The sequence below is a fragment of the Aricia agestis genome, chromosome 4 (assembly GCF_905147365.1).
Source record: "Aricia agestis chromosome 4, ilAriAges1.1, whole genome shotgun sequence".
NCBI lineage: Eukaryota > Metazoa > Arthropoda > Insecta > Lepidoptera > Lycaenidae > Aricia > Aricia agestis.
The window spans coordinates 14298809-14323846 of record NC_056409.1 but is presented as its reverse complement, the minus strand read 5'-3'; the positions used below and the strand labels follow the sequence as shown (position 1 = coordinate 14323846).

At 37.7% G+C, this 25038-nt stretch overlaps 1 protein-coding gene across 4 annotated transcripts in view; it reads left to right on the top strand.

The window, feature by feature from the left end:
* LOC121726197 (Fc receptor-like protein 5) overlaps positions 1 to 25038 on the top strand; it is a 113146-nt gene that overhangs the window by 87063 nt on the left and 1045 nt on the right. For 3 of the 4 annotated variants that reach the window (XM_042113431.1, XM_042113434.1, XM_042113435.1), the window contains 11 exons: positions 7068 to 7236; positions 8993 to 9116; positions 11756 to 11952; positions 17590 to 17700; positions 21239 to 21439; positions 21565 to 21728; positions 22679 to 22832; positions 23336 to 23466; positions 23563 to 23722; positions 24120 to 24458; positions 24549 to 24821. In XM_042113431.1, coding sequence (XP_041969365.1) covers positions 7149 to 7236; positions 8993 to 9116; positions 11756 to 11952; positions 17590 to 17700; positions 21239 to 21439; positions 21565 to 21728; positions 22679 to 22832; positions 23336 to 23466; positions 23563 to 23722; positions 24120 to 24458; positions 24549 to 24821 — 1942 coding nt within the window. In that variant the 5' untranslated portion in view covers positions 7068 to 7148. Of the gene's footprint in view, positions 1 to 7067; positions 7237 to 7319; positions 7408 to 8992; positions 9117 to 11755; positions 11953 to 17589; positions 17701 to 21238; positions 21440 to 21564; positions 21729 to 22678; positions 22833 to 23335; positions 23467 to 23562; positions 23723 to 24119; positions 24459 to 24548; positions 24822 to 25038 lie in introns of those variants that run through there. The other variant, XM_042113432.1, reaches the window with a different exon arrangement.

The window sequence follows — 25038 nt, the reverse complement described above, 5'->3', positions numbered from 1 at the left end:
TTTGGGAAGCTTAAATGTTAAATGTCATTTTCGTAGCTAGTCATGATTCATAACAATATCCGGTTTCATATAAAATATTGACTTTAATATCCGGTTATTGTAGAAAATTGAAATTAATATTAACCTTTTATTTTGTGATTGACATGCCTTAATTAAATGAACGTATTGCACAGTTTCCGAGATTAATTTGACATGAGTTTATCATTTCAATATGAGCTGTTGTTTTTTTGCGTAGACCAATCACAACCAGAGGGCCTAGACAAGCGGCAAGCGATTATCGTAAACGCCAACGCCAACGCTACAAAATGTATGGGATTTGACATTAGTATTCGCTAGCGAAGCGATGACTTATGTCAAATTGCATACATTTTGTTAGCGTTTACGATAATCGCTTGCCACTTGTCTACGGGCAGACGACCCACAAAAGTTTTATCGGGATAAGTGTAAATATAGACGGCAACTTAAAAAACAATTAAGTAAAGTTAATTAATGCGACCACATCTTGTCCAGATAAACTCATTGTAGTTTTTGCGGCAAGATTTCTTGTAATTTTGTAATTTATTATTGTATACACTTTACAGTATTGAACAAAATAAATAAATAAATAACTAAATCAAGCGTTAGTGAATCGAAAAACCTATCAAGAGAATCTCAACTCTCATTCGACGTTTACGAATCACGATTCACGACAAATACACTACTTCTTATCTATCTATCTAACTATCTTTTAGGTAAGTGTTGGAATCGAAATTTTTTATTTCTATATTACTAGAATTTTTTATCGCACGGGAACCGTGTATTTTCTCGGGATAAAAAGTATCCTATGTCCTTTCCCAGGACTCAAAGTATCCAGTAAAATCAGTTCAGCGGTTTGGACACATTTTCACATTTATAATATTTTATATTAGTCATAATGTCAACTCTTTTCGGTTCTGTGTTTATTATTATTTATAAAATCCATATAAGGAGCTGCGTAGTTTAAATTAATGAAGATTGGCTTCTTTAATGGTTGCATAGATTTCGCAATGTCATGTACGCGTGTGTTCAATTGTTATGACTTATGAGCTACTTATTTCTGGTTCTAAAAATTACCTACCTTAATCGCTTGCCAAAATACTGCAAGTCACGCCCGTTTTCTGCGAGGCCTTGAATCATCTCTCTGGCAGATTTTATATCTAGCATCAGCAATGCAACAGGCCATTTTCGCCTGTTGCTTTCCTGTCGTAAGATACATCATATTAACACCCTGCCCGTCGAGCTGACCCGGCATTCGTGTTGGCTCTCCACGTTTCCGCACGACTGTCTAATGAATTGCCTAGGGACTTCATTGAAGCGTCGTATTCGAAAATGGAACGTTAAACTTTTACAGAGCTAACTGGGGCAAACTGGAACCGTCGCGTCCGTCATATTGCGAGGAATTATTTAACTAGCCGCGCCCGCTGACGGCATTGTTGCAGTTAAAAACTTCCAAGTCCGTTTTAAAGGTTGAAATTCGTGGAACGTGTATTCGAATATCGAACTGTAAAACATGCTACAAACAAAAGAATGCAAAAACATAACCTAAAGCCAGTTGTACAAAAAATTCACGGTAACAAAACCTAAAGCGAAGTTACACCCTTTGGGTGTGCGAACGTGCGAACGTGTATAAAGGCCGGGACACATAAACACGATACGACGTCGTGTCGTACGACGATGCGGCGTCGTTTCACGATGCGACGTCGCGTCGTGGGAATCTACGACGAGCATCGTAAACAACGTCGCGATATCGTAACGTGCCACGATACACGTCACGATGCCGTCGATACAATGCAGTGTAAATTATCGCAGTTAATTTTGAGAAATGGACCGCACTAGACGCATCCTGCTCCTGCTGTTGTTAAGAATACGGATAAAGAAAAGACAGAAACTCATAAGATACTGGATCCACCCATTTCTTCGCGGTACGCATCGTGGGTTTCTACAACGTGACGTCGATGTCGCGACGTACTTTTTTACGATGCTCGTCATAGATTTCCGCCGCATCGTGGTACGACACGACGTCATATCGTGTTTATGTGACCCGGCCCTAAGCCGATTTTCAGATCAAAGCTGCATGTTAGCGGATACGAAGTGGAGTTTACGGGATAAACTGAAATAATTTTTCGACGCAAACGGAGACCTCGTTAATATCAGACGCAACCTCAAGATTAAAAGTGACACTAGTTTTAATTAACTGTAAATTTTAACTTAATTAACTTGTTTATCTCATTTCCCGTCGACGCGAGTTTCAGAGGAAATTTATTTTCTGGTTTTTTAATCTTCAATTAGCGAATGAAGAATTTCTGAGCTTTTTTGCGTAGTCGCACTTTGGTGATTTCTTTTTCCATAGTAAATTTGACCAGGCTTTTCGTTATGGTAGGTACTTTAGACGTGGGAGAGCCATGCTTCGGCACGAATGGGCCGGCTCGACCGGAGAAATACCACGTTCTCACAGACAACCGGCATGAAACAGCGCTTGCGCTGTGTTTCGCCGAGTGAGTGAGTTTTCCGGAGGCCCAATTCCCTACCCTACTCCCTTCCCAACTCTCCCCTATTCCCTTCCCTTCCCATCCCTACCCTCTCCTATAACCCTATTCCCTCTTAAAAGGCCGGCAACGCACTTTGCCCCCTTATTACATAAAAAAAAAAAAAAAAAACTAGGAATATTTTTCTAGATGTTATTAGTCATGATTATTGTTATCCCACCTATAGTCTATACCTACTTTCTATACAAACTAGATGACGCCCACAGCTCTGTTGCGCCCTAATTATTTTATTGCGCAGGAACCGTACTTTTGCACCTGTAGGTAGGTATATACGAGTAGTAGGTAGGTATCCTTTGCCTTATGGGATTTATGCGTGGAGGCCGCAAAGGAAGGTCTTCCGACCGAGCGAGGTGTTATGCTCGGTCAGGCCGGAGCCCATGTCATACATTTCAGCTGTCGTATATATACCGACGCATTTTAGAAAACTTCGATAGCGCGATGCAGGAATGTTATCGAATTGTCTATTGTGGGTACCGCCACAGCCTTTCCCGATGACTCAAGTATCTCCCATACTCAGCAAAATCGGTTCAGAGGTCCAAAGCGTGAAAAAGTAACAGACAGACAGATAGACATACTTACCTACTTTAATATTTATAATATTAGTATGGAATATAATAATCTAGATTCTAGGCTCGGCGTTTTCCTACGTTAGTAACGTCCAATCTAGCGCCTATACCTTGATATTAGAATTTAGATGTCTAAAACATAATCCTTGATTAAAGCTTAGACATGCACACTGGACTTAGCTCTGGGAACAGGTCAAACAATACTACATCCAGACACAACATTGCTTGTCAAAATAGGTACGGGAAACATAATTGTAACTTCATACGCGGGAACAGTACATTTTCAGATAACATCTCCAGCCACAGCTTTGCTTACTAACGGCCGTTCCCAATATTTGATCTATCTCTGGTTTTGCCCTACTAGAGATAGGAATAGCTCACAATTGACATAAAATATATGTCCCTAATGTCTAATGTGAGCTATTCCTATCTCTAGTAGGGCAAAACCAGAGATAGATCAAATATTGGGAACGGCCGTTAGAGGGGTTTTGTTTGAACTAGATAATTTCTACGACTTTGTTTATCGCGCGACAACAGTAAAATGAGAACTACCAGCTATATAGCCTTTCTAGGGGCTCTATAAAATAAGCAATAATATAAAGTATCTTCATATAATTGAAAACTCAAGTTCCGTTTGAACGTGACAGATAGATCATAGATAAAAATGCCATCATAATATAATATTTTAATCATAAAATTATTATAGTATGGATTATGTGCTAGAGAATAATCGCATTACCTAGCTGCCGCACTGAGAGATTATTTACTTATCTGTATAAATAAATAAACATTTTGACATAAGCCCCATACATTATCTATCAAACTCTTCATTAAATTGAAGTTTAATCATCATAATTAAATGTCTCTCTGAGTTTTTGATATTAAAATAAGGGGGCAAACGAGCAAACGGGTCACCTGATTGAAAGCAACTTCCGTCACCCATGGACACTCGCAGCATCAGAAGAGCTGCAGGTGCGTTGCCGGCCTTTTAAGAGGGTATAGGGTAATAGGGGAGGGTAGGGAAGGGAATAGGGGAGGTTAGGGAAAGGAATAGGGTAGGGGATTGGGCCTCCGGTAAACTCACTCACTTGGCGAAACACAGCGCAAACACTGTTTCACACCGGTTTTCTGTGAAAACGTGTTATTTCTCCGGTCGAACCAGCCCTGTCGTGCCGAAGCATGGCTCTCCCACGTTAAGGTGGGATTTCACCAAACACACATAAAACTTAGTTTTATAAAACTTAGTTCCCATTGAACGCGTTCATGCTGCGACGTAAATCTCGATTTGTTTCGATTGGATTTCACAAACTTCTTTTGATCGCGATTATTAAATCTAAGTTTACGTGACGTCACGCGATTATTTTACATGTTTTCATCATTTTAAAGCCTTTTCACTTTAATTTAACTACAAAATAGCAAAAAACAATACATAAACTAACAAACGCATGTGTCAAACTGTCATCTTGACATTTATTTTGTCTTTTTTTTTATGTAATAAGGGGGCAAACGAGCATACGGGTCACCTGATGGAAAGCAACTTCCGTCGCCCATGGACACTCGCAGCATCAGAAGAGTTTTGAACCGGTTCAGAGTGCTTTGAACGCGTTCCATTTCTTTGGTCAAATCGCCCCTAAGAGTGCGTCAGTAAGAGATATTACCCCTTGAGTATGTTATTAGTGTTAACTATGATAATTGTTTAAGTATCAGCAATAATTGTTCTTACTTTAAAAGCTGGAAACAAAACTGCTCGTTTTAAATTCGGAACAAAATTGAGTCCATTTAAAAATACAGCGTCATATAACCGCCGGCCACTGAAACCAGATTCTCATCGCCAGTTGAATTACACAACAATTAGTAAATGTTAATTAATTATATTATATTTGCGCCTATATCAAGTTTAATTAAAACTGATTGAGGATAATGCAATAATATCCGTGCAATATTCATACCAAAATATCAAGATATTCAATACAGCATTTTAAGGTATTTTAATTACGAGTATTTAAATAATAATATATTTTCGCCGTTTCGTATTTAGTGTAAATCTGGGGGCACAGCAGTGCCCCAGCCAAGCTTTTTAGCAAAGACACGGCCGTACCATACTTTTCTCGAAGCGGTTCGTGGCTATTTCACACCCCCTTTATCTTCGATGTTAACAAAGCTAGGGAATTAGAATTTTGGTTTAAAACTAACTTAACCTCCAAATTACATGAAATTTCAAAAAATAGTTTAATAGTTACGGATGGTTAAAGTTACTGCATTTTGTCACTCACTGACTGATAGATCATTAAAGTAAAGTACAACAGTAAAGTTTTTGAAATTTTCAAAAACTTTACTGTTATCATTATGGATATAGAGCAAAAAAGAGGGAAAAAACGTGTTTGTTGTATGAGGCCCCCTTTAATAATTTATTTTATTTTAATTGGACTATTAGCTTTTATAACGACACAAGAAATACATAATTTGTGAAAATTGCAACTATCTAGCTATTGTGGTTCTCGAGATCTAGCCTGGTGACATACGGGTGGGCGACTGACAGAGAGCGAAGACTTATTAATAATAGGGTCCCGTTTTCATCCTTCAGGCGGATAAACCTAAAAACTGAAAAATAATGTAATAATAATATAATACTTTATTAGATAAAAGATTAAATTAAATAAAAGAAAATATTTTTATGTTTGTAACTTTGCAAGAACAGTATGAGTCTGAAGTCTCGACTGCATATTTGTTTTACGTACAAAAGGCTTTAAGTTGATGAAACAATAATTAAATTCGATTAAAATATAAATTTAATCAGTACTGCTGCAGCGGTAGGTATACACTCCTTACTCGCTCGATATATGGGAGTTTTAAGTTATCACATGAAATAAGGTGTGCTCCTTTCCTGCGAGGAATGGCAAGACGTCAGTGCTACTATGTATTCAACGGTACCTAATGTTAAAATTATCACCTTCAAGTATTAACGCTTTTAAAGTCAATTATAATATATGAATATAATTATAATCGACTCAGAACTCAGAAGTATTTACGTTACGTTGTCCACCTATAGAACTAACGAAGCGAAGAGATAGAGGATGGGTGCTAAGCCTTAGCTTAGCACCCATTCTCTATCTCTTCGCTTCGTTAGTTTCGGTTTTTTTTTATTTTCTTTTCAGGCCACGTTATAACTTTTCTGTACTTATACAGAAAAGTTATAACGTGGCCTGAAAAGAAAAGAAAAAAAAACCTTCAAAGAAGAAATGAAATCCCACCAAAACATAAAATTTAAAAGTAGCCAATCAAAATATTGCATAGCTATTAAATACTTCTGTCGTAAAAAGTTTTCAGATCACATTCAAGCCAAGCTAATTGCCAAGCCACTGTAAAAATTATAAAATAAAGAAATCTATTGATACAGTTACTCTTATATATTGATTTAAATTACAAAATAAGTTGAAGACTTGGCTTGAATGTGATCTGAAAACATAGCTTTGCAATATTTTGCTTGGCTACTTTTACATTTTATGTTTTGGTGGGATTATATTTTCAGCTTCATTTTGTTGTTGCTAGGTACCAGTTTGTTATGCCACTAATCTATAACTAGGTATATACAATTATTTATAACTTAATTTTGTAACTTCATATTAGGCTCGTGATATAACAATTAGTAATAATCATTAATTTTGTATGTTATGTCTACATATAAACCAACAATAACATTAATATTATGTTAACGTCCTTAACGACCATAATAAAATTTATAACATGACTGTATTATGAAGTCGGACTTTAGATAAGAAAGTAAGGTGCAGTCTTCGTGTCAATGCTAAGGCTATTTTTACAATCGCCGCCCGCCCTCAAACATTCGAGTATATTTTGTTTCGATAAAAAAAAATTGATTCTCTAATAATTTCTACTTCTTATTAGATTCTTACTTGGTTTCTTTTCTTTGTTTCAGGCGATATCTTCGATGAGCAATGTGACAGGTTCACGAGCAGCAGCTAACAGTCCTGGCTAAGAGCTGAGCGCGGGAGCATGGATGGGCCATAGGATGCGCGTCGTCTGGGCGCTCATATACTTCATGGTCTCCGTAACCCCCACACACACCTTCATCCCCGGAGCTGATGGTGAGTACTGCCTGCTGCTTGATGTAATGGGTTCACGAGCAGCAGCTAACAATACTGGCTGAGAGCTGAGCGCGGGAACATGGATGGACCATAGGATGCGCGTCGTCTGGACGCTCATATTCTTCATGGTCTCCGTAACCCCCACACACATCTTCATCCCCGGAGCTGATGGTGAGTACTGCCTGCTGCTTGATGTAATGGGTTCACGAGCAGCAGCTAACAATACTGGCTGAGAGCTGAGCGCGGGAACATGGATGGGCCACAGGATGCGCGTCGTCTAGGCGCTTATATACTTCATGGTCACCCCCACACACATCTTCATCCCCGGAGCTGATGGTGAGTACTTCCTGCTGCTTGATGAAATGGGTTCACGAGCAGCAGCTAATACAGTCCTGGCTGAAAGCTGAGCGCGGGAGCATGGATGGACCATAGGATGCGCGTCGTCTGGACGCTCATATACTTCATGGTCTCCGTAACCCCCACACACATCTTCATCCCCGTGAGTACTCTCACTTGATGCTGGAGACATAAGAGTCGCAGTAGTAACAATATGTAGTGACTGATGAGCCGAATAGAACCTTTACCCCAAAAAAACGCAATTAACAGCATCTGTGGTCGGATGAGGTTAGACTACATTGAGTGAGTCACACGTCTGAAATTTAGTTTTTATTTACTTTTATACATAGTCAAGACGCTCGTTCGTTTCGGTATGAATTGTCCCTTATGGGGGCGACTAACCCTAAAGTGTCGATTTTATCATTCATTTTTATGCTTTAAAATAAGCCCCGAATATGCTACATTATATTTCCGAGAATTCAATCTGAGCAAAAACACGATACCTTAAAATTGTCTCGATTGAAAAAAATCACAAAGATGCATCTAATTGTAACGAATTTTTCATTTATTGCCATAACCGTGCATTGAACTAAGTTAATATTTTAACACATTGTATAAAATTCTATCATTAAGAGATCGACCTAGCAGATTTTTAAAATGTTCTTCTCAGTAACTCGATAAATATATCGAGTTATTGAGAAAAAACTAATTTGGCGATGAATCCGCGTCGTCCTTTTTCACCTGGCATATGAAAGACGGGCGTGTGAAGAGAGAAGGACGATGTTTGATTTTTTTGGTTAGTCGCCCTCTTAATATTCTTGAATTTTTTGTAAGACTTATTATTTTTTAAAATATGTTGTTAGTATTAAGCAAGGCTCATTCTGAGTAAAAGAATATATCTTTAATCTCTTTGGCCGGGTTTCATGTACCGGAATTTAACATTTGAAGACCGTTAAGGTAGAAAATATTTGTTTGATATTTTTACAAACGGACACATCCGCCCTTTAGAAATTATTTAAGTATTTGGGCATATTACGGCTTTATCCGACTCATTACCAATTTAAGTGCTGTAAAAATGTTGTACGTGGATTAACGTCGGCTCTAAAAATATGTTCACGATTATGTTCCCAGTTTTCTGTGAACATACGAGTCAGTGAATATTGAATAAGTACTACATTGAAACTTGGAATAAAATATGAAAGTATAATGTTGTAAAATTTTAGTACATATATTAATTTATACATGATGTATAAATAACTTTTTAAGATTGAGTTTTGTAAATAAAAAAATACTGTAACCAAGACTATTTTAGATCATTATAGGTCTAATTAATATATAGCCTATGATTTCCAATGACACAAGTTACTTTAAAAAGCGAATCTATGAAGTCTAATTGGGTTATATTTTTTAATCATTGCAGGTCCGGTGATAGCCCAGGAAGCGCTGGAGGGCGGTTCCACCTCTCTGTTCTGCGACGCCTCCGCCGACCCCAACGACGAGCTCATGCTGCTCGTCTGGTACAAGAACAACGCACCCATCTACAGGTACAGATACCACAGGCCCCAGCTCTCTGTACTGCGACGCCTCCGGCGATTCCAACGACGAGCTCATGCTGCTCGTCTGGTACAAGAACAACGCACCCATCTACAGGTACAGATACCACAGGCCCCAGCTCTCTGTACTGCGACGCCTCCGGCGATTCCAACGACGAGCTCATGCTGCTCGTCTGGTACAAGAACAACGCACCCATCTACAGGTACAGATACCACAGGCCCAGTGTTGCCAACTTAGTGGAATTTCCACTAGATCTGGTGCTTTAGACGTACCTTTCGGCGGGAAAAATTTGGTTCTAGTGGCTAGTGGATTTCTTAGTGGATTAGATTATTTAAGTTAGTGGTAGCTTCGACGTTAAACCACTAGTTTTTTTATTATGTTTCTAACCCTTGAAGACGCACACTGGAAACTTAATTATATTATTATTATTATCTTTATTCGTTTTGCCGCATTCTAACGCTGTTATGGAGCGATTGTTTAGCACGATGAATATTGTCAAGACTTAACAGAGAAACCGGATGAAGTTTGATCGCCTTTCTTTCGTGCAAACTGCAAGGTTAGCACGCGAAGGCAAATGCTGTAATAACAACATAATACCAAATACCGTATTACAAAAATTAGAACTAAAGAAATTTATTCTTCACAAACTGAACAAGTAAATGACAATGATTCCTCTAAAGACGTTCATCTTTACTCTATTAGTTAAGTACCTACTTATACATAGGTACTATCATCCTTTGCAAATCGGGGACCTAAGTAGTTTGGTTGCGTTACGTCAAACCCAGCTGACAGATCACAATTAACATTGATGATTGAATTGACATATTCGACCAAATAACGTTGGTCTGTCAATTGCATAGGAATCAACTTCCTCGATGGTACATAATAATAATAATTATTATTATTTCATAATAATATTGTATTATTTTCAAATTATATTCAGATAGGTTGTCTTTACGTTATTTAGTGGAATTCTGGTGGTTTGAGAGGCGATTTAGGTTTTAGCGGTTTCTGGTGGTTTACGCTGCTGAATTTGGTGGGTTAGTAAAAAAAAAAGTTGGCAACACTGCACAGGCCCCAGCTCTCTGTACTTCGACGCACCCGGCGATTCCAACGACGAGCTCATGCTGCTCGTCTGGTACAAGAACAATGCACCCATCTACAGGTACAGATACCACAGGCCCCACCTCTCTGTACTGTGACACCTCCGCCGACCCCAACGACGAGCTTATGCCGGTCGTCTGGTACAAGAACAACGCACCCCTCTACAGGTAGTTTATGTACACGTTTTGTCTACGAGTTTATTTTAATGTATTTGACACTTAAAAGCGGTAAATTTCCAGACATAATGAAATATAAATAAAAAATCTAGACACGATAAACACAGCACAAGCGACGTGAACACGACATTTTTAAAAACTCCAATTCCACGTAAAACATTCAAAAATTAAATCCATTCCCATTTCAGAGAAATATTTGATCAGAGATAAAAAATAACATTCATTTTTAAAACTAAATTCTGAACATGAACTAAAACTCGGAATCGAGGTTTGAATTCAATGTTCACCTGTGATGTTTAAAAAACCTTGTATATTTTCATGTTCATAACTCATATCTTAGGTATATTGACGCCTACTAATTCCTTCGTAGTGCATATTTCATCATTAGTGTAATGGACTGGAAAAATCGTTCCTTCTCGCTACGCATAAACAACTGACTTTGATTTGTGTTTCAGATAAAATCTCTTCATAATGATTATGATAATTAAGGCTAGATTTAGCCGTTATTATGAGGGTTTCTTTGATTTGTTTTCTCATAAATCAGTTCATATCAGTTCATCTGCGATAGATCGAAACGATCGATCGCAAATCTATTGGAATATTTACTATTCCTATTTAAGGATACCGCTAAACTCAATTAGTATCTTCACCTTCTGAAGATCAATTTTTATGGACTTTATCTTTCTCATATAATCGATCTTACTAGCTATGTGACCTAGCTTTGCTTGGTATTCGATAAAACACGAATTAAATGACATTTTTAAAAATGATTCCTAGCTAGATTAGTGTCCTAACCCACAATTTTTTTTGTTGATAAATTTTGAATGCAGTCTTGTTCTAAATCATTTATAGAACATAACTGCATTAATAACTCAATACGTAATTTTTATGTGGGTTAGTACAGGAATGCTTAACAGCGTACATATATAGATATATACAAGAATATACTATATATAAGAATTGCTTGTTTAAAGATATAAGATAAGTTAATTGTTTAAATTCAAGTCAATTTATTAAAGTAAAACTATTTTACGTGCATAGAGAGAAATTTCAAGGTCGCGTCATGAAAAAGAGGGTCGTAACTCGAAATATGTTTCACTTTGACTGTGTACTCTTGGTACACGCTTTTTTATTCAAGTTCTTAAGGTATTGCATAGCTTTTATTACGGGTTTTGAGCGTGGCGACTGAATCAAGAAAATATTCTGTAACGAAAAACACCTAACATTCGTCTAACGTTGTTTACTTCGGCAGACTTCGGTTCGGTGTGGTTCGGGGTGTGGTGCTCGCCAATGCTTTGCAATGGCTTTAACGCGGTACCTATTTCAAGTGCTACACGTATTTCTTCCAGTTTCGACGCCCGCGTCAGAACCGAATGGTCCAACCCATCCTACAACACCACCAGCCGTCTGACCGCCGACGTCAACCAGCAGCCCACCGCCCTGACCGTTAACAACCTGCGGGGCGACGACCAGGCCCTCTACCACTGCAGGGTGGACTTCCTCCTCGCACCCACCAGAAATATTGGAGTCAACCTTACTGTTATCGGTATGTGGTAAATATACAGTCTAGGATAAAGTTCATCGTAAATAAAATCATGTTATCCCTGTCGTTCTACTTGTATATGAAAGAGAAGGCCTGATACTGTAAGTTGTAAGCCGGCCCCTAGACGATCAATTATATTATGCAATATCACGCTTCAATTTTATTGAACAGTTTATTTGACAAATATATTGAAGGCGCGCGATGTTCAATATCAAAGACGGTCAATAATATTACGCAATACGTGATATTGCACAATAAAATTTATCGTCTAGGGGCCCGCTAACGTAGGATTTATGATAATCAATCTGAAGCTGAAAATAAATTGGTTTATTTCATGACGTCTACGCCGTAGCTGTCGCGTCGTAGCCTGCTACGTGGCTACGGCGTAGCTAAAAATAAACGCGCTAATGCTTTGGACAGTGTTTTCATTCAATTAAATTATTAAAATTGATGGTAAATCGTAATATAACTTTTGAAATCAAAACTCAAAGCACTTTAAATATCTCCGTTGAGTCTATTCTACCTACGACACTTAGCCCCAATTTCACCAACGTCTGTTAGTGTTAACAGCTTGTTAAAATGTCCTGTCTTCTCTTTCTTTCATATGAAAAACGAAAGAGCTAACTTGATACTAATTCGAGCATTAACTTTAACAGTCGTTGGTGAAATTTGGTCTTAGCGACTTAATTATAATTACAATAAATTCTAATTTACAACATTGATTTTAACCTAATAATAATATAATACAATATTGAAGAAAATTAAATCAAAATTGAAGATTTTTATATTCTTATTTCAATGACATCGATCTACAGAAATATTATAAACTTTTAAAAATCCTATAACATTACAAGTAAACTTAAGAATGATACTAGCTCGGTTCAATTTTCTGAGTAATTGGACCAAGTCACTGCGGCCAGAGAAAAAATATGTTATATTAGCTGCGTACCTTCCCAACAATACCTGGGAAATGGCATACTCTATGACATTAAGGGAATATCCAATTATTTCGCAGCGGCCTATTTAAGCTCACAAAGCTTTAATATAGCTTTTCCTGTCAGGACAATGTCTCCATTTAGGTTTTTTATCTCATGTAACCGCCTAAGCCTTTGAAACGAAATATTATCTATCTCTAATATATAAATTTCTCGTGTCACAATGTTAGATAGCTTACTCCTCCTAAACGGCTTTACTGATTTTAACTAAATTTTATATGCATATTCAGAGGGTCTGAGAATCGGCTACTGGGTACTTTTTATATTGATAAGTGCATTAATTGTTGAATAAATAATAGTAAATTATTACAACTCGAGACTGACGGCGACCATTGTTTGTGCGACGGGATAGCGATGGACGTTGCCCTGGTGACATACTTATTTAGTCACTCCAATAAAATATTATTATTTACAAATAAAGAACTACATTACAACTACAAATAATTCATATGGCCAAACAACGTTTGCCGGGACAGCTAGTAACTTATAAACCTGACAGCATTGTGTGTAGTGTGCAGCGTCTAACATATTCTGACATACAAAAATGTTTAAATCTTTTTAGTCCATTAAAATGTTACATGAGATTTATTAGAGGACGCGATTTTATTTTTGGGATATGTTTGGGATATTTTTGGGGTATATAGAAGCTTAACCTCAAGTTTGTGGGGTCGCAACTCTTGTCCCCCGGCCGCCATCTTGAAAAAAGGGGTGACAACACTATTTTCGCGATATCTCGAAAATTATACGTCTTACAAAAAATTTGTAAAATCATAATTTGTTGCAAATTATTTTGCCTTCAAATATATTCCTATAACTTTTCACCTTAAATTAAAAATTAAAATAGTTATAACTACGAGTTATAAGAAAAAAGTGAGATTTTTAAAGTTTTCTTATCGCTCTTTAACTTTGTTTAATACATTTTACAAAAAAAATTACCTCAGACCAACCTTGTGAAAAAGATTCCCCCCGACCTCATGAAATTAATTTTCTGCAGATACAAAGGAAACTGTGGTAGCGTGGTGGTGTATTTAAAATTAGCGTGTTGTTTCAGTGCGAAACTGCGAACTACTATCAGTACTATTCTAATTACTTACTTTATAACAACTATTCTAATTAACAGTATAAATTGTGTATTAAAACTGTAATTATTTACTTTTCCCCATGAGACCACGCTTCGCCTAGTTAAGCAAAATTGAATTGGTCTGTAAACTTTAATCAGTGTGTACAATATTCATGTTTCAATACTTCTGTATTTTGTCACATGTATTTAATAATCATACATGACTTATAATAATTTTAAAAGATGGATGGAATGGATTTGTATCTTTACTTTCTATTCTGATAAAGAACTAAGACATACCTATTATAATTGCTGCTTTGAGAATCATAATATGTAAGTTAATACTACATTATATAATATTGGTTTTGTATATCGAATAAAAAGTGCCAAAAAGAGCGCCAACGATTGGGTTATTTGCTTCCAAACCTTTTCAAAACAACTCCCAAACATTGTGCAAACTATTTCTTGCCCGCATACCCTCAGCAAAGTGGACAATATGTCCTAATTTAATTGAATATTGTCAGTAAGCTTCACGTCGACGCTTACGTTCTCACGTCACGTAGCTCCCCGTACTCGATTTTCAGCTGAATATGCTGAAAATCTAATGTTGTGAATATTTTCTATTGAACATTCTATTTCCCGCCGCGTATTAAGTAAATGGGTCAATCAATTTTTAAAGGTCCCGATCTTAATTTTCTGCTATTTTTTTTTTTTTGCTTCTTTTTCAGCATTTTATTATTTCATTTAGAAGAGGATTCTTCGTAGATTAAGATTATATAAGCAGCAGTTATGTTGATTAAACACATTTGTGGATTTAACTTCACTAACCGATCTTTTCACGGGAAATAATGTCCTTTGGACAACTTACACAGTAGTACTTTTTTAAATGTTAAATGCCCTTAAGAATTAAAACAAATTCTTCTAATATTAAATAATAAATAATATTTTAATATTTGTTCTATGTACACCCAAAATACGAAATATTTTTATTAAAATTGAAACGAATGATGTCTTTTGGACAACCAAATTATGTTTCTAATATAAAAAAAATAAGTAAAGCGGAAATAGTGATATTTTTTTACAAAAAACTATTAAGGCGAGGTTGTTACGTATTGTATTATAGATTTTACTAAATTGAAATGAACTGATTCTCGATAAAACTGAATTAATGAAGTATAATGTGATTTTCATATGGGGACATCTTAGTTGTCCAGAAGACATATTTGGTTGTCCATGGGACATTATTTGTTTGTCCAATCGATTTCCAAATTATTCTGCAGTTATTTTTTTCCTCCGGCTCCATATTCGCAACTAACTTTTTATTTATGTGATAACTTTCCCTTTTTTTTTCTTTTCCGTTCAGCCAATTTATCTGGGTCTGCTTTAAGCCTTTCTCTGTAGTGTCTTGACTTTTCTTTCTCCAACAATCCCATTGTCTTATCTAAAAAAATTAAAAATTACAATTAAACTAGACATAAAATCGCGTAATAAAAATTTATTCCCGAAACAGCTGAGTAATAAAAAAAACATCAACTATTTAACTGTTAAAGTAAGTTTTAAATAATTATTGTCCTAGGTACAACCAAATTGTCCACGGGACAACCACTTTAGTTGTCCAAGTGACTGGTTGTCCGCGGGACATTTTTAAAATTTTGAGCCGCCAAGCAAATACTATTGTTATTTTATATATTAATCTCAGCTCATACTAAAATATAGACGAAAGCGCATCTCGTGTAGTATAATTGATAACAATGCATCAAGTACTTACGTTTTAATCACAGTTGTCCGACGGACTGACAAAAAAGCCACCCACACTCACCCACGTCGCTCGGACGATTGTCGCCGTGATTTTATACAAATCAAAATGGCGTTTGAGCCCGACAGTTAACTATTGTGTTTGGCTTGTTGTTTAGGAGTCTACCGCGCCACCTGTGTTTTGGTTCCATAACTAAATTACGGTTGTCCGTGAGACCTGTGCCATGTAGGTGATTTATGGGGACAAAAGTAAAATGCCTGAAAATTTTATTATATCCAATAAAAAAAAATTGTTTGTATGTTTTGATGTCAACAATTATGAACTGAAACAAGAAATGTATTTGGTATTTATGGTCGTGATAGTATGTTTTTCGTGATGCAAAGTTTGTTAATGCATTGTGGCTTGGGGACAAATGTGATAGTACTGGAAAATTGCATATAGTCTGTCGGACAACCATTAAACTACGCACAAATTAATAAAACAAGTAAAATATTGTTCACAATAATGCTAGAAAATATTAAAAGGAATATAATTAAAACCAATTTAACTCTTTATGATTTAATATTTATTAATTATCGTTCAGGGACATGATGCGTGTACCGTCGGACCAATAAAAGTTGATCGACCCAAATACGCCAATGCTTTCACGGGTATAGATGTTATTCCGCAACTTCGTCCATCAAGATTCGTTTTCTTTGTTATTATATAAGTGTAAAATTATGTTAAAGCCAACAGGTAACATAATGCTTATTACCGTTTATTGCTACTGGAGTCATATAATTGTTACAATAAAGTAGCCATAAACATATGTAATTGACATTGTAGCATTGTAGTAAATAAATAGTAACCCTTTATAGAACTTAGCTACAGCAATGCACTTTGCACAACTCTGTAGACTAACGTTTCTGCGAAAAATTAAGTTTTGATTACAAGTTAAAAAACAAAGATGTGTTGTTTATAGACTTGATATGTCATAAAAAACCTAATGGATTGTGCATTGCATATTTGCGTACACTTGAGTACACAAGTTGCATTCTTGATGTCATTATAGTGCGATTGGCGCTCTTGATGTGTTTGTGCATTGTTTTTGCTCATTCATGTCATCAGCCGCAAGTTTGCTCTGATTTCAACAAAAAGTCTATGCGTGCTGCTGGAAAATCACCTTCTAAAACATTATAATAACACGATTTCTAGATCTATAATCTTATATCTTTAAACGAGCAATTCTTGTATATATATAATTGGAATCCCGGAATCAGCTCCAACGATTTTCATGAAATTTAGTATATAGGGGGTTTCGGGGGCGATAAATCGATCTAGCTAGGAATTATTTTTAGAAAATGTCATTTTATTCGTGTTTTATCGATAATCGATAAACTGAAAAATATGACTCTTCCTGACATCTATTGGCGAATAATAGTACTATGTTATGAGCAACTAATTGTTTTAACGACACAACAACAGCTAAAGGTATTCCAGTAGATGGCTTTGTTAAGTAACACGAAGTCAGAGTGTTTGCTATTATACCGAGCAAAGCTCGGTCATACAGATACTTTTATGTTCGGTATTATAATGTTACGTTAACACAATATGATGGACCCAATCCATAGAAATGTTTACTGTAGTTATGATTTTAACGTCTACACACTACCGTGTTCCGGAAAAGATTCGTTGATTTATCGACCAATATTTTTAATCCTAGCAAAGCGTCTCCAAGATTTTTTATAATATAAATTGCATTATTGATGTCTCACACCATTCTAAACGTTACAAATGAACCGACATCTGCGTATTTTATTCCCCGAAATGTACGTGTCCTTTTATTCCAGTACCGCCGAGTCGGCCGTTTTTCCTGGACGAGTTGGGGAACAAAGTGGGCAGCAAAATCGGGCCGTACCATGAAGGTGACACGCTCGTCCTCAGCTGCCTAGTAATTGGAGGTTTGTGTAGCTGTAATTCAGTCCACCCGTGATTTACGCGCGGCTATTTTGGGGCCAGACCTATTCAGTCGGTAAAGGGAGAATAAATTGAATTGTGCCGAGGATTTTTGTATTGAGATATTTCCGATACAATTTAAGAGTGAATTATGAGTATCAAGGCACGTAAATTAAATGCTTTTTTTTTTGTTTGTGAGTGACGCAAATGTATCATGTATTAGAATTCAGGAATTCGGAAACTATCCTGGCGAGAAGAACCGGCCTAAGATACTCGCTAACTTACTATTTGTAATTAATAGTTACTATAGTAATTTCAATAATAACAATATTTAAATCTAAACAATAATCTTGATATGTGTAATTGACAATTGTGTATACTATACTGTACTCGGCGAAACATGGCGGTAGAAGCCATTGATTCCCTGTCAAAAACTTGTCATTTTCTATATAAACCGCGATTGACAGTGAAATGTCACATGTTGTCAATCGCGGATTTGTATAGAAAACAACAAGTTTTTGACAGGGTGTCAATGACCGCTACCGCCATGTTTCGCCGAGTAGGTACAGTATAAAAATATTTGACACAAAATTTTACACTTTTATGTTGTTGCTCGGTGTCAGAGTAGACAGAATGATAGAGTATACCGACATAAAACTGATGTTGAAATTTTTAAATTTGACGTATTATAACGAAAATCGTCGCTAGGGTTGTTAACTTGTTACCTACGAATTTAAAAATATGACATATTCGATGGACGTGTTCCTCTTTGGTCGTATTGTTGTTTGTGTTTTAGCACATGCGATTAAAATTGTCAGAATCTAATTTCGAAAAGATTTCGAAAAATATTTAAAAATAAATTATATCAGCCAGCGCAAGCCACATTCCGTTCATAATCCTAGTGAAACCCGACGAATTTGACAGATATTGAAACCTGTCCGTCTCTTTGCAGTCGAACTACTGGTAGTTATGTCTATTGTGTCGGTGTCATCTTTTCTGTTGCTCAGTGTTATCTGACACGAAAATGAGTAGTAGTTACAAGTACACAGTGTACTGAGTACACTTATTTCTGGATGTCCATAAGAACCTCCTCCGTAATAACTAATAGGGTCCAAAAATGGTAGAGCGTTGAGCGACTCAACATTGAACATTAAACACATACGTAGTTCAAAAGTCGAATACGACGTAGTGTAGGTTTGCTACAGTGCACGTGATGAAATTACATAGAATTATGAATTACTAGATCTATAATCGTTGAACATAAAAAACGAACATAATACCTCGCCCATTTTGAAAGTCGGTTAAAATTGTAGCCTATGTGTTATTCTGATGTATAAGGTATATTATTGTACAGTTTCATTAAAATCCGTTCAGCAGTTTTTGCGTGAAAGAGTAACAAACATCCATACATCCAAACAAACTTTCGCCTAAATATAATATTAGTAGGATTAGTAGGATTATTGCCAATACGTTACGTCACAACGCGACGCCTTATAATCCGCGGCCTACTTCAAAGTTTCATGCCAGTTTCAGGTGTATTTTTAACAAAAACTTTTAGATGACAAAGTTTAAGCCTGTGGCTTTTATCCTCAGTTAAATATTGTTTTTCGCTCTTGACTTGTTTTTATTAGTGAGTTTTGCGGAATGAAAAATTTAAGTAAATAAGTGGCTTTTTGGATTATTTATTTTTGTTTTAAATATGCTTTTGTCCATCTATTATAATAACTTCTTCATCAAAAACTATGAATTATGTTTGGGAGTAAGAGGCGAAGATGACGGATAGATGTGTAACACCCCAGAAATTCCAAGAGCGTTGACAATCCCTAGCAGTGTTCCGCAAAGTGATTGTGTTTAAGGTACATCTAGAAAAATGAAAACTCTTATTTCTTTTGTCGATCGTCCTCAGATGTTACCTTTTTTAGTTCTGATAAACTAGGAATGTGTAGGTAAAATGTCTTTTTCTGAGGGCACGTTATGGCCACCAGTGTGCCGCGGTCACTGAGGTAGTAAGTACTACGTACTAGAGCAGCTATTGCGAACTAAAAACATGTCGCACTTGAGGCATGAGCGGGGTGGGAGGCGGGGCGGTGATTGCTGTAGATCAGTACCGCAGAAGTGACAAGTTTTGTGCCTAGTGCCTACACTCGGATGAATGCAGAATATATTTGAGTAAGTGGATAAAATAAAAATTCATTTTTTTATAAAATTTATAGTTAATATGGATCCATAGTCCACTATATCTAATTACCTTATACGTGGGAGAGCCATGCTTCGGCACGAATGGGCCGGCTCGACCGGAGAAATACCACGTTCTCACAGAAAACCGGCGTGAAACAGCGCTTGCGCTGTGTTTCGCCGAGTGAGTGAGTTTACCGGAGGCCCAATCCCCTACCCTATTTCCTTCCCTACCCACCCCCTATTCCCTTCCCTTCCCTACCCTCCCCTATTACCCTATTCCCTCTTAAAAGGCCGGCAACGCACCTGCAGCTCTTCTGATGCTGCGAGTGTCCATGGGCGACGAAGGTTGCTTTCCATCAGGTGACCCGTTTGCTCGTTTGCCCCCTTATTTCATAAAAAAAAAAAAAAAAAAAAAAAAAAAAACCTTATTTAAATTACTTAAATATTTTCAAATATGTACCATTATAAAATTATTATAATGTACGCATGTATAATGTACGTAATATTTTAAATACATATTACCAAAATACAAACTCGTCTACGTGAGTAAGTACTTCATTCATCGTCGTCTTATCATAGATCTGTATTCTGCCTACATTACACTCTGAATCTACTACTCTATGACAATGCAAAATGGCGCGCGTCTTCGCCTAGTAATTGAATGTTCGTATTTTAATTGAAAATAATTAAATAAGAATGCTAATACCGATGAAATGTTATTCCGTTGCATTTGGAAGTGTTACTGGAATCATTTTTGCAGTATCTTAACCCACAACTAGGCATTTTTGCGACATTTTTTGGTTTCGTTTTGATTGTGGTACGTCTGGCGCGCAGAAGAGCTCGCGGGCGACTAAGTGCACTGCTGCTATATAGATTACGTTGAATGTGACCAAGCATTGCGTTGCGTTGTCGAGTCTAGTACGTAGTACTTACTATGTCAGTGGCCGCGGTACACCTTTTGCGGGACACTGCTCTGGAGTAGCTTTATAGGAATTATATCAAAATATAATTCCTTTTAGAAAGCTATCTAAAGAGCTGAGTTGCTACGATTACTTTAAATACAGTTTTTTCTCGTTTTTGCAAACTCCGGGCTTTTAAAGACCCCAGGCGACCAACCGAGGGTTAAGTTAAGATGGAGTTCCGCATACCTCGATCGTGGGTATCGCAGAGACAATAGATTTTCAATTGTTATGCGGCAGTCGGGTGCCGCTTGGGGATTGATGGGTTAAATAATAATAAGTAGGTACTCCGTACTTATGCCTGTTTTTTCTTTAGCCATGTCTTTGACACTCATGGTGACGTGTAAATTTTGTGCTCAATTTAAAGTACTCTACCTATTAATCCGTGACTCAATGTTGATTACAGGTAGACCACCACCGAAAATTAGCTGGTATTCCGGAGACGACTTGGTGGATGCTTCAGACGGAGAGAGCGACATTCCGGGTGTGAAAGAGAACGAGCTATATCTTCCTCTCACTCGGAACAACGCTCAAGCCCTCTCGTGCAGGGCGACTAACACGGATTTGACTGAACCTGTGATATCTACTCTTCAGATTGACTTGTATTGTAAGTATTCTTCTACTGATAGCATAAAATCATATCATTTAATGATTTTACATTACAAGGGCCTATGCAGTCATCAAATTGCTTGGAATAAAAATATAAATATTCTATATTTTAAATAATTTCAGTGGCAGCGTACAACGTTTCCATAAGCTGGGTGCGGGGAACGGTTGAGGGTACTCTCCAGGCCGGCAAGCAGGTGGTAGTCAAGTGTGTGGCGCACGGTTCTCGACCGCCCCCGGAGCTGAGCTGGTGGCTGGACCACAGGCACCTGACGCAGCATAGCAACCAGGTTAGAATGTCACATTGATAAGTTAACAGATAGTGTTGGAGGCGAGCTGTAAAGTAGCGTGAGATACTTATACTTAAACTAGCCGACTAGCTAGTCGGCTTTAGTTGGCTTAAATGTACTCAAAAAATGTGTATGGAATTATGATGGATACCCCATTGGATAGGCTCATTTCATTTTTATATAAGAGTTTTTATAACTTAGATTTTATGATAAAGACGTACTGCTTTTATAATCATAGCAAAGTGTTTTTGATTTTGTTTAGCTTATGGAACATAACTTTTAAACAACAAACAAATTAGTGAATTACGAGAACTCTCTGGCCTAAACTCTGATATTAGAACTTTATTATTATTTTAATATCGTAAAAATGTATCCTTATCTAAGTTTTAATAACATTTAGGCACGCAAGTTCGCTTGTTCAGGTAATATTACAGGAGTAAGCGCGAGTAGCCGCCTGGCTATTTATTGTTTTCCGCTTAATTTTATGTCTTCCTACTTCCAGTAAACGGATTTACACATTTAGCGACATAAATTATGAATAACCTAACCTATCTGAGACTATATTATAATAGGATCTAGATTACATGGACATAATATTCGAAATACCGAAGGAGACAAGTGTCTTTGAAAGAATAATTATGTTTACTCCTATTTTGTTCTTACCGCAACATATTTATACTTTACAATTCTGACAATATTATGCGATAAGCGACGCAAGATTGAAGGCGAAAGACATGTAGCAACAGCTTACAGCAGACAGTTTATCGCAACGATACTACTGGCTCCTATGAGTTTGTATGAAATTCCTTCCGTCGCGCATCGTTAGCGACATGTTCTAATTCATCGAAACCAGTCTGTATGCTACTGCTGCTGCATGACGTAAGGTTCTAATCGATATCTCTATTACAATGAACACCATTTCCTTATAAATCTGTAACATCATCTTGCAGAGTTGGGACAACGCGACCGGTATAGCGTCGTCGCACCTGCAGCTGACGCCGGCGGTGGGCGACCACGGCGCGACGCTCGCCTGCGTCGCCACCAACACTGCCATGCCGCCGGGGCGGGACTCCAAGGCTGACCTCACCATACTCAATGTTACCTGTAAGTGTCTGGCGATTTGACTCTGGCGTCCTTTGGACGCGAAGTTAAAAGAATATTCTGTAATATTTTACATACATGTGCCTGATGACTGATGAGTTATGCTTGGGCTCTTTAAATACCTACGTAAACGAACTTACACTGTCAATTAGATTTTGTAGTTAAGAATTTAAGCAGGATGCATGGGCGTACCGAGGGGGCGGGCAGGGGGGGGCTGGATCATGTTGACGTCCCTGCTAAATATATTATCCAGTACTTTCATCTATAAAAATAACGAATTTTTGCCATTTGTTTGCAATACAACTAAAAATTATTATTTTTTTATTCTTTATAAGCACTTAGCTTTTAAAAAACCTGATTTGCCCCCCCCCTGGCCCAGAATCTGCATAATTTGCCCCCCCCCTGGCCCAGAACCTGGGTAATTTGCCCCCCCCCCCCCCCCTGGCCCAGAACCTGGGTACGCCCATGGCAGGATGTTAATATTAAAATTGCATTATTTTTTTCAGATAGTCCAGTAGTAGAAATTTCAATGAAAGGAGATGGAAGACTCAATCAAGTGTCCGAACTGGACACTCTTCACCTAGAGTGTGAAGTAAAAGCCAACCCACCTGTAGTTAAATATAAATGGTTTTATAATGTGAGTACAGTCATAAGCGGTTATAGGGATTGTTAAGGAGTATTTAGAACTTGGTTATGATAAGATTACTTAATTGGATGTCTTAAAATATTACAGGACATAGAGATAGGCGAGAACAGTTTGTGGGGCAGCAGCACGTCGTCTGCGACGCTGGTGGTGGAGGAGACGACGCGGGAGCTGGCCGGCCGCTACTGCTGCTCCGCGCTCAACGGCGTGGGCGAGACCAGGAGCGACACCCTCAATATCACCGTACTATGTAAGTTATATAGTCTCAGAGACAGCAGCACGTCGTCCGCGACGCTGGTGGTGGAGGAGACGACGCAGGAGCTGGCCGGCCGCTACTGCTGCTCCGCGCTCAACGGCGTGGGCGAGACCAGGAGCGACACCCTCAATATCACCGTACTGTGTAAGTTTGTCGCCCTAGACTAAAGATGGGTCACAGCTAACAGTAGGGGCAGCAAAACGTCGCATCGTCAAACTTTATTGGGCTTTGGTTATTGGCTATTGCTTTTAATAATTATAAATAACAAAAATATGCGCTGTTCCATCAACTCCTAAAGGTGACCAATACAATTATAATTATAATATTGAAATCTACGAATAATAAAAACTATTTATTATTCGTAGATTGAAATAGTTTTTTATACTTCCAGACCCACCTGAATGCTCAGAGCAGGGAATAAAGTTGGTTGGGGAGACTCTACAATGTATCGTGAGGAGTCTTCCGCCTCCCGATACCTTCTTCTGGCACGTTCAGCCCTCTGACGAGGAGGTGCAACATTTAACTTCGGGATCTGCCTATTTGCCACTCTCCCAAATAACCGGTTCACTGGCCACCACGCTATCGGCGAGCTGTGAAGCCAGCAACGGGATAGCTTCTCAAGATAAAGCGTGCCAGAAGATTTTCCACTTCGAAAGCCTGAGACCACCCCAACCTCAGCAATGTGATTTGGCGTACGAGTTTGAGGAATTCCAAATGAGATGTGTACCAGGTAAATAAATTTAACATTGGTATTGCTCTGGCTATTTTCCGTGTTTGTTTGCCAAACATTGGTGATTAAATACCTAATTAATCTTCACAGTTGAGAACGCAACGTACTACGAAGTATCGGTTTGGAGACTATCGACGTCAAACTCGTCTTTGATGTTGGAGCGACGCGGTTCCATGGGGTACGGGACAGGTAGAGCGCTGGCTCGTGGAGGCACTCCCTGGCTGGTTCGGGGGGCGCTGGGATCCTTGGGGCCGGGAGACGAGGCTGGTGCCGCCGCCTGCAACAGATACGGCTGTTCTCCTGCACTGCTATTGCGACCGACGGAGAATTTGTTAGATGCTGCATCTGTGCCGTGGTGGAAATGTGAGTAATTTAACAAATACGCACAAATATAGGTTTGTGGGTATTTAACAATATTATACCCACAAGTAAGTGTAGCCGTATAAGCTATACTTACTTGTGGGTATAATATTGTTATAATTTATAATATTGGTATAATATTGTTTCATGTATATCATACAAAAAAGTTTCTGAGGGAACTTAGCGGACAGTATGTCTGTTGTGACTGTCCGTTATAAAT